General features: G+C 32.4%; 1 protein-coding gene across 1 annotated transcript; it reads right to left on the bottom strand.

The window, feature by feature from the left end:
- Positions 1-8509: 8509 nt before the first annotated feature.
- Positions 8510-9972, bottom strand: LOC126707095 (ubiquitin-conjugating enzyme E2 10-like). The gene is made up of 4 exons (XM_050406700.1): positions 9761-9972; positions 9531-9658; positions 9265-9369; positions 8510-8877 (listed from the first exon to the last, which is right to left on the bottom strand). The coding sequence occupies exons 1-4, from the start codon at positions 9828-9830 to the stop codon at positions 8734-8736; spliced, it is 447 nt and encodes a 148-aa protein (XP_050262657.1). The 5' UTR covers positions 9831-9972; the 3' UTR covers positions 8510-8733.
- Between the last annotated feature and the right edge of the window lie 1150 nt (positions 9973-11122).

Raw genomic sequence — 11122 nt, 5'->3', positions numbered from 1 at the left:
GTGGCCACATGTTGTTGGAGCCAAACATGTTTTAAATATGCAAATACCGCCAACTACTGCAACTAAAATTTCAAATCTCTCAAATAATACTATAAATTAACACTTTGATGCTGTATTGAGTGTATTATTTTTTTTAATGTTTAAAAAATGTATGAGTGTTATGGTGACGATGAAGCTTATTCAAGCAAATGGGTATTTATTAAAAAAATTAAAAAAAAAAAATGTTAAGTGGGTTTGGATTTTGTGGAGAAGCAAGCAAGTGTCGGCAAGTGAGTGAATTCCCCGAAAGAGTGGGCAAATATTTTTGAGGGTACGTGAAAAAAGGAATGATTTGTGATTGAGTTCGTTAAACAAACCGGAAAAATTTCGCGGGAAACCCATGATATCCGGTCATATACTAGGTGCAGAGAACGTGGGGATAGAAAATTCGACCGGCTGTTGCGGGTTTGAGAAGCTCGAGGCTGTGCCACATGCTGTTACGTGATCAGTAAGGTTTCTCACTTTATAAAAGAATATATAAAACGAGGAGCCAAAGTGAAGTCATAAAACACGTTCAATGAAGAAATGATAATTTTTAACCATATGTGATGATCTTGTTTGATTTGACATTTTAGACTGAAAACTACTTTCTTTTATGATTGTGTTTTCGTTTACTACATTTTCAAATCTTAGTTGAAAAAAGAATAAGAACTATGAGATCATTGAGATGTGAATATGTGATTATATGTAATCATAAAACAAATGTTGACGTAGAGTCAGAGATGTATAGAACAAATCATGGGAGAGCTCAATTGGTGTGAAAGTCACCTTGAAATGTTAATCATGCCAATTTTATATGAAAAAAGAGATGGTTCACATTTTTGTTTCCTTAACTTATTGATGGCTTCCATTATTGTATTGTATTTTTTGAACATGCATGTCATCGAGGTTAGTAGACATTTTTAGTGTTTTTAATAGAGACGTTTAAGACTCGAATTCATCTCTTCCAAATGTTTTTTTTAGAAATTTCAAGATGTCTAGTAGAGACAAGATTTGTTATTGAGGTCATTAAAATGTTTTTAAAGATCAAAGTTTCTTTTATCTTTAAATTCCAAAAGGACCAAAACACTAGTTACAAATGTTCTAACACAACTCAGCGCACATGAGAAATATCTTTGTGATATCTTCATAAAGTGCCTATGTTAGCAATGCCTCGTGTTGTGAGTATATGACATTTTACACAAAGTTAATCTTTTTTACATATATCTTTGTGATATCTTCATGAAGATAGTCTTTTAGCAATGTCCTCGTGTTATGAGTATGACATTTTCACACATAGTTCATCATTTTTATGACCAAAATTAATTAGAACCATTTAGAATGAATTCTCATTGGGGAGATTGGTATGGAGGAGACCATGAGGACAAACCAAGGAGAAAAAGGAAGAGAGATAGAGCACTCATTTTATGCACCCTTTGAAACATTCATTTTTAAATTATACAAACAAAGCATATCCCCTTAATCACATGTAGAAAGCAATTCTTCAAAAGAAAATTTATTTAGTGAAAGTAGAAAGAAAAAAAAAATCTTCATGCCTATAGACAATATCTCACTTCCACAAGAGTATAAAGAAAATAGTTTATTTAATAGTTATAGCCTGTTTGCTTTAATTTTAATGTTTAATTCATTTTCATCATTAGTATATGTACAATTAGTTTGAGAGTTGAGATCCTCCCACACCCCTTTTTTGTGAAAATGAATTTTGATGTAGCAATTAGTGAGAAGAAAACATGTATAGCTAAAGTGGCCCAAAACTATAAAAAATAAATTATTTTCACATGGACAAAACGAATTGAAGATCAAGGCCTCTTGAAAGCAGAAGCTAAAGCAGTTAGGCTAGCATCAGCAAAGGCAACAAAATTAGGGTATAAGCATGGAATCTGCAAAGGAGAGACTATAAACGTGATTTTGCCACTGGCTAATTTTAGGTCAATTCTACTTTACTCTCTCTCAATCTAAACGGAATTATATGAGTGGTTTGTAAACCATATTTTTAGGGAAGCTAATTTTGTTGCCTATAATGTAGCTAATTGGACTCTTTTACCAAAAAATTTTCGCACTTCATAGGATGATCAAGAAGAACTTGATTTCCTCCTTCAGCCACTTGTTTCTAGTTTTCTTATTTCAATAAATATTTCATGTTTACCTCAAAAAAATTCACTTTATTGACTGTTTTCATCCCCTATTTTTTTAAGTCTAGAGTGGGAATATTATGGCCCCAGATAGAAAGGACGCAGGCATCTTTTTTTATAGCCGAAAGCTATGGTACTCTTTGTGCTTATTTAGGCAATGACATTGGCAGTGAGATAATAACAAAACAAAACAAAACGTGTCCACCACTATTAGGAATCACGGTCAACAAGGTCTTGCATCATTTGGCCGCCTAAGCAAAAGTCATGCAAAAGGATAGCCACATAACTTGAGCATCAATTTTTTTTTTTTTCGAATAGGATAGGGTTGATAATTGATAGTGAGATATATGCTAATCTATATGTTTGAGTTCGTAAACCCTGGATTTTCAAGGAAAGGCTTTCTCTCTCTCTCTCTCTCTCTCTCTCTCTCTCTCACACACACATATATATATATATATATATATATATTTTTTTTTTATATACCAGAAGAAACGTGTATTTATTCAAAACAGAGGAAAATATTTACAAGGCTAATGAACCTAGGGTTTTTGTGTTGCTGGATAATAAGAAAAAGCTATAAAAAAAATACTCTCTTTTTTTTTAGTTCTAGTAAGGAATTTCAATTCATTTCTTCTTATTACTCTTCAAATGAGGCAGCCTAGATAAACTATAAACTAAAAAGCTATTATAAAAGGGAATCTCAAATTCTCGTTCCCTATTTACTAATACCCGTGGCAGTAAATCTTTTTAGTTTATAGTGTGTGTTTGGCAAAAATGATTTTTGCCAACTTATTTTACTATTCAGCTTATTTTTGCTATTATTTATGAGTCTCATTGCACTTTTTGATACTATTTATTTATGAGTCATATCGTACTATTTCAACTAACTTTTGCCTTTATTTACAGTACTTTTAACAAAAATTTTCAATTTTAACAAAATAAGCGGATCTCAAACATTCCTTATATAGACAAGAGATGAAAAAAAAATTTACGCTCTTATAGGTAATATGAATATAATATATAATCCACCTGTAGTAACTATCTAAATTACTGTGGAGTCAAAATATATAAAATATTACACACATGCTAAACTTTGGCAACGTGAGTGATTTCTCATTTTTTTTTTTTTTAAGAAAATTACCCCATTCTCCTTTGAGATTGAAATGACGCTTCTCCCTAAATATTTCTATAAATAACGCTCTTTCTTTGAAGTTCTATAAATACAACAATAAATCCATTCATAACTCTCTTGATAGAATATTCATTTAAGAAAATAAATAAATAAATAAAAGATTTCTCCTCAACTAATGGATAATATAACACTTCCCTTTCTTGAGGTGCAAATAAATGACACTCTCCCTTCACATGACCAAGAATCAATTCTATAACCCTAGACGTTGATGTATTGAATTATTAAACCCACCCCTTCCTTCTTCTTCAAGTGTAGGTTGAGGAAGATCCTCCTTGGAACTAATTTCATGTTTTTTTTTAAAGAGTTTCAATCTATAACGTCCGCTCTTGATGATAGCTCTTTATTTTTAGATTAAGATACCAATCGGTTTGTGGTGTAGATGGAAATTGACTCCAAATCTCTTTTTTAACCATCAAAAACTAAATATATATCATTAGGTTATATGGTCATTAACATGTGGTTATGTTGTATTGCAATGAACTTTCAAAGATTGATTTATATATGATCTTATTTTACTAAGTGAATAATTAAATGTAGTGTAGCATTAGAAACTAGAATGATAAGCAACTACTAAAATATGTACTATTTTTTTGTCCCTTGATGAAAACTCATTTCATTGGAGCAATATTGCTTTCATGTTCATCGTAAGTCTCCATCCTTTTACACTTTCACCATCATCAATTACGTATTTGTTTTTTGTCTCAAATATATTATTATTATTTTCGTGGGAATGAATACTTGGTGGAGCAAATGAAATCTCTATATTAAAAAAAAAAAGAGAGAGAGAGAGAGAGCACAAGAAAAAGAAGAAATGACATGTAGAAATATCAAGAGCAAACAATTAGGCAGTGAATTTTCAACATAATGTCAATAGTAAGAAAAAGGGCTTTATCACTTTTTTAGTTTTATCATGTAGATATCGAAATGTTACATGAATTTTAATTAAAAAAATATGTTTGGAGAAGTTGAGAGGATATGATAACATTAGGGTCCAGTTGTACTGATGAGCTCTAAAGTTGTATTAATCTGCATTTTGCAGTGGCTGAATGTTTGCTTCTTACGTGCAACTGAATGCAAAGTTATAGGATTTGATTTTTTTTTTTAATAAATATTATTGAATTCCAACCTATAAGTACTGTTTTATGATAATTGTTCTTTACCAATTAAACTAATTCGAATCTACAATAATTAAAAATTATGATTATTAAATTATTTGAGACTTAATTAAAATGATTTAAGTGGTCTCTACGACTCAAAGAGTAACCTTAAGAAATATTTAGGGTGAGTTTGGTTCAGCTTTTAGAAAAAGTGCATAATGAAAAAGTGGAGTTTTGTAAAAGTGCATAATGTAAAAAGTGGAGTTTTAAAAAGCTGAGTGTTTGGTAAAAGTTGTTAAAAAGTGCATAATGAAAAAGCTGAGTGTTTGGTAAAAGCTGATAAAAGTGACTTTTTGAAGGGTAAATGACCAAAAAGGACAATGTATATATAAGGGAATTTATTTCAAATTTTTTTTTTATGTGAGTTTGTTTCATACTTAAATCAATTACTTCATCATACTTAAATCAATTTTTCTCTTTCTAAAAAAATTACTTAAAATTTATTGTGAAAATATTGTGAAAATATTGTGGTAATATTTTGAAATTGTGATTTCTAATACTTTTCCTTTTTTTTTTTTTCCTCCATACGTTACCTTTTCCTTTTTTTTTTTTTTTTTTCTCTTGTATTTTATCCCACCACACACGTGTACACTCTTTTGTCCACACCCTCTCCTTTTTCCTACACCTCCACCTTCCAGAAGGCTCTCTCATTCTCTCATTCTTTCCTTTTTCCTTTTTCCTTTTCTGTTTGTTTCCAGAAGGCTCTCCACTTCCTCTCAATTCCAAAGCTCTCCGGCTCTCTCAATTTCTGCTCTCTCTCTTTTTTTTTTTTTCTTTTTTTTTTTCACTTGATTTCCAAAAGATCTCCACTTCCTCTCAATTCCAAAGCTCTCCGGCTCTCTCAATTTCTTCTCTCTCTCTCTTTTTTTTTTTTTTTTTTTTTTTTTTTCCACTTGATTTCCAAAAGATCTCCACTTCCGCTTCTTGACTTATGTGAAGCAAATTGCTCGCGGACCTGAACTGAAAATTGAGAAGCCTCACGAGCTGAGCTGAACACTGTGGGTTCGGTCTTTCTTCGTCTTCATCTTCTTCTTCCTCTTCTTCTTCTTTCTTTCTGTCTTTCTATGTGTTTATGGTTGTTTGGCCGTGGGTTTGGCCATGGGTTTGTGCTATTTGATTTATGTATATTTGGATTGTGGTTTGTGTTTTGGGTAATGATTTTAATCTTTGTCTTCATCTTCTTCCTCTTCTTCTTCTTTCTTTCTGTCTTTCTATGTGTATTTTTGGTATGTGTTTTTGGATTGTGGCCGTGGGTTTGTGCTATTTGATGGGTATTTCCGTAATTTTATTTTTGCAACGGTAACCTACTGAAAACGCGCATTGCGCGTTTTCATTTATGGACCCCTGAGGGTCCATAAAAATTTCCGCGTTTCTCCTTAATTTTGGTCTATGCCCAAAACGCAACTTTTATCAAAAAGTTGCGTTTTGGGCTTCACCAAACGCATATTTTGGTTCAGCTTTTTTCAAAAAGCCCTTTTTGGGTTCAAAACGTGGAAACAAACGGGCACTTAATTATCAATTGATTAATACCCCGTTGCTGAAATTCATTTATTATAAAAATCTACATATATTGCAACTCAAAATCTTGCTCGAATAAAATTCATAGTATTTTTTTTTTAAATCTGACTCGAATAAAAGCTATTGGTAACCTACTTGTATTAGTTGTTATGAAAATGATTTATTAAGGCGATTTGTGAAGTTGTAAATGCACCATCGGTCGTACTCACATCTATCAAAATAAAATTAGGAGTCATAATTTTGAAATGATGTTATGACTTGAGTGGGTCTCTATAGTCTATTCTCTACAACAAGCTTGGTTTTTTTTTTTTTTTTTTTTTTTTTTTTTTTTTTTTTTTTTTTAAAGTCTATTATCATTATTATTTTTTAATTTCAACGAAAATTAGATTATTTTTAAGCCTTTTGAGATGACAATTTTTCCCTAAATTCTTGTATCTTAACTTTGTTTTTTATGAGACTTAAACCCCGATCATTGCATCATCCACAGCTAATAAGGATTTATATTTGTTGAGTGACCATCACGTCAAGAATGTGAAGTGGTTGTGTCTCTACTTCTAATTTTGTTTACAAAATGAGATAAATAAATCGTCGCATGTGCAGTAGCTTACTTTTGAAACATAATTCAACTCAAGGAACAATTAGATAAATTAATTTATTTATTCTCTAAGGTCAATGGCCACATTGGCATTCCATCCCCATTTGTGGGGTTAAATCAGGGGTCGAATTCTCTCAACTTTCCCTTAGGGAATAAAAAAAAAAAGAAACAATTAGCTCACCAAAAGTAATGGAAGTAAAAAATTCAATGTGCAGGTGATAATGGAAAACAAATAGCAAGAACATTAGTAATCAGAGTTAAGATGATAGGAAAAATTAACCAGATGACAAGTTTGAGAGTCTTATCAGTTATCATGGTCAATATGAAATGTTCTATTATGTGAACTCTACCCTCTTGGCCCTCTTGTTTAGAATTTACTAAAATTCTAGTATTCTACTCCTATTATTGAACTTATAGAGCATATACCAAGATATTGGGGTATTTTCAATACATCATTTAGTGATATGTAGGACTATCATTTGAAAACTAAGAAAGATGTGAAAGGGCTAATTAATCAGCCATATTATGGAGCCATGTGTGGAAATTTTCTGTTAGGAGAATATATATTAGGTTAAGTATGCCCTACCTCCCCTCATTTTCAATAATAATACCAACCATATGAATATCATCAACTTTAGTAGCTATGTACTTACATATGTAATATAAAGATATAGGTCACCCCACTGAAATTCCCTTTGGTTTGACTTATAGCTCTACATGGAGTGAAATCGAATAACTTAGACTTTTTGATATTATTAGGTTGATCACAGAGGATTATAGAATACATATTTTGGATGTTGCAAATTGCAATGGACTAATAGGCCAATCAACTGAAAATCATTTCAATTGCTTGTACTCTATATATCTCAACTAACAATTGCATTATAATCATTATATATTGGAAAAAAATCTACTTCTTTGATTTGGTAGGTCAAGGAACATACTAACCTGCCTTGAAATAGAGTGACAACAATAATTTTGTGGAAATTCATCATAACCAATAAAATTTACCTAGTTTAGAAACAAAAGGAGAATGTACTAAATTCAAAAAGATCAAATGCAATCTACATAGCAAACCTAAACCCTGTCACCTTGAAAATGTTATTAAGTTCAATTCTAAGTCATTGATCTGAAGTGACTTTAGCATGGCAGTGAAAACGCATAGAGGCATACCATAACAAACTTGGATTGAGATAGTTTTTTATAGGGTCTATTACATTCATCCATCCTAAACTAATATGAAACCTATAGTTCAAAATTTTGTAATCAACACCCTGATTCAATATTAATTTGCAATGTTTATCCCAACATCTAAATTAGCGCAAAATCAATAGTTAAGTGAGCAATTATCCACCCAAAACTATGAGAGGATTAGAAAATATGCAGCCTAAACCATGAGAGTATTTGTAATGTGCACCCTAATCTATAAGAGTATTTTCCATGTGCACCACTAATTTGAACTCAAATTTTGATGGTAGGTGGATGTTAAAAATTATTTTTGAATTAGAGTTGATTGCAAAAATTTAAAAGTCTGGGGTGCTCATTACAAATCCCCAATAGTTTAGGGTGGATAGGTTCAAGTTTGTAGTTTTTCAATTATAAAAAGTTATAGATGTATAATTTATATTCTACTGAAATCCAGTTAATGAATGTTTGGGAAGAATAATAGTTTCACATAGGAGTCCAATGAGATCATAATGATGTAAATTACAATTTGGGAAATCAAGTACAAATGCTAGCAAAATATGGAAACACTGGGTTTCTTTTGAAGTGCACAACTCATCAATATTTGTCCAACTTAGAGGTTTTCATGCTCAATTTCTTCATTATTTGAATTATATGAAGGTGGTGCTACATACCCCAAGAGGAGGAAGGATGAGGGTGAATTGGAGTTTATTTATTACAATGCAAAAATCATTGAGAGTGAAAGACAAGATCAAAAGTTGCCACCCATTTATTCTAAGCAAAGAGATGCTCGAAGTACAAAGTAAAAAAGCCTTACTTAGGTCATTTTTATACCTCAACAAGGCAGTATGACAGGCAAAATGGAAAGTTTAATATTGACAAGAAGAGAGCTATAATTTTAGTAGGCATGAGGATCTAGCCCATGGCATACTTTTGTGTCCAGCTCCGAGCAGTTGACTCATATTTGAACTTGTCAGTCTTGCACATGTGAGCAATTTCAGGAACAAGAGGATCATCTGGATTTGGGTCAGTCAGCAAGGAGCATATAGAGAGTAAAACCTGCATGCAATACTACCTTATCAGTATAACTTCATATGTAAATGGTTCAAGGAATTTTAAATCAAGAAGAGCAGAGGGATCATAATTGAGCAATAGGAGAATAGGACACCTCAAGGGAATAAATTAATAGCATTCTTAGGCCAAAGATAAAATTAATAACATTTTTCTTTATAGCATTTAGCATTAGATCATTTTCTGTTCCATATCCTTGATTTATAAATAATAAGGCTTTTTCAATCTTTAAAGATCATATTTAGACTTTATACGCACAATTTTTTTTTCTATATGTGATGCAATCCTTGTGATGGACTAATGCATGCTATCAAAAACCAAAACTGAAATCCTTAAGTGTCAAGATGGACCCCCTAGAGTCCTTCAATATATCACCTTGGATATGGTGAGTGCTGGGCTCCATTGTTCCTTGAGTATGTCCAAGCAGATATTCCCATTACTATTTATGTTTGGATGGAATACCTTGGTCCTGAAGGCAACCTGCAAGCAATTTTTATAAAAAAGAACATTTAGAATGTTTTTCATAAGACATGTCTACAATATAAAAAATTGTAACTAATGGAGAAAGCACTGAATTTTTGAGAGATAAATAATATATCAATATGCTGCGAGAGAGATTAGTTGGAGCTTTGCTCTATTACCTTTGGGGGTTTGAAAGGGTAGTCTGGTGGGAAATGGATAGTCACAAGGAAAACACCACCAGCATAAGGACTATCATTTGGACCAATGATGGTAGCTTGCCAATGGAACATATCCTCAGCCACAGGACCTGTATAATGCACCATAAAGCAATCACTATCTTTATTCAAAAAAAGAAAAAATATAGCTGTTGTGATGAAAGCCCATTTCAAGTTTCTTTAGTTCCACTAACCTGCACTGCATGATGTTGGTGGATCTCTCTGCAAGTCCTTGAGCTCCTTCAATATGCGTTTTGATGCCATTCAAGAAATTTCAGAATTATAATTTCTTAAACAGAGAATTGAGGAATTCAGCAGGAGGATGAGTCACAATCTATGAGCACACAGCTGAAGGGAAAAGCTGTGGTGTATTTAATGGAGGAAATGCACGTGTGGGGGGGAGGGGGGGATAGGTAGGAATGAAGAGGTCCTTTAATCTTTATGTACCGATTGAAGTGGGAACAGAATAAATTCCAGAAAGAAAAAAAAAAAGTAGCAAGTAAAGAGTCAGAAAGTTTTAAAACTTTGAAAGAATACTTGCTCTATTGGTTTGCTTTTCTTTTATTTTCAAAACTGCAGGCTATTACATAATAAGGTATCAATCAGGAGTCTATCGCTGAGCATTCTCTCTTTTAACAATTGCTTTCAAGCATATCTTAGAGGCCTTACTTTTTCTCCCTAGTTGTCCATGAGATTAATAAGAGGTAGAAATCAGTACATCTCACATCTAAATCACTCATTTTGCAGAGAAAGTGATGCTAAAATGAGTGCTGTTGGCAATATGGAAGTATTTAGTCAAATAAACAAACCATGGATTCTATTTGTCAAAGCAAGACTACTAAAAATTGTCACAACACAACATATTTATTGAGAATGACTTCTATTAGCAGCCTGTGGATAAAAACCCACGCCCCAAAAGGAAAGATATTCGTGCTTAGCTCAAACAGTTCACTTGTTGAGAATCTAAGCTGTATTGAAGTTGACAAAAGCACCAGACCGTTTTGTTTTACAAATCCTTCAAAAGGAAAATGGGTGATATGTTCTGTCCACCATAAAAATATTGACAGTCCCATCATATTCTTGAGTTTCCATTTTATTATTGTTATTCCTTTCCAGTGTCACTTTTGGCAAGGAAATTGCTTCTGGCACTGTCATGCTCAACCAGATTCTCAGAATGCCGACCTTAGCGATTTCTCCCAACAGGAGAATGAAAAAGGTTATGAAAGGAAACGGACGGTGCTTGCCAACTTATTTTGTATTCTATTTATGCTAAAAACACTGCTTTTTTCTTGACCCTTTTCAAAACTTGCAAAGGTCTTAGGTTGTGATTGATTTGAGTCCACTTTTATTATATATCAATCACAATAGGTCACCTTAAAAATAAATTTGTGAAAATTTTTATCACAAGACTTATTTTTATTCTAAACCAAGGACCTAAGAGTCGAGAACCATAAGTGACTTCAAACAAACAATCCCCTAAACCCCCAAGGTGCACCATCAAAAGAAACATACAACATGAAAATGCTGGAATGGGCCTTTGATGAAGATCAGCTTGG

This window comes from Quercus robur, chromosome 11, assembly GCF_932294415.1.
Source record: "Quercus robur chromosome 11, dhQueRobu3.1, whole genome shotgun sequence".
NCBI classification, from domain to species: Eukaryota; Viridiplantae; Streptophyta; class Magnoliopsida; order Fagales; family Fagaceae; genus Quercus; species Quercus robur.
Note: the sequence above shows the minus strand (reverse complement) of the source record. Positions and strands in the feature narration are given on the sequence as shown.

Bases quoted from the DNA above. Each gene is read 5' to 3' on its own strand.
- LOC126707095 (XM_050406700.1), bottom strand. From the start codon at position 9,830: ATGGCATCAAAACGCATATTGAAGGAGCTCAAGGACTTGCAGAGAGAT. The intron at 9,370-9,530 runs GTAATAGAGCAA...AATTGCTTGCAG, and splicing joins ACCCTTTCAAACCCCCAAAG to GTTGCCTTCAGGACCAAGGT. The intron at 8,878-9,264 runs GTGATATATTGA...TATTGCATGCAG, and splicing joins CAGCACTCACCATATCCAAG to GTTTTACTCTCTATATGCTC.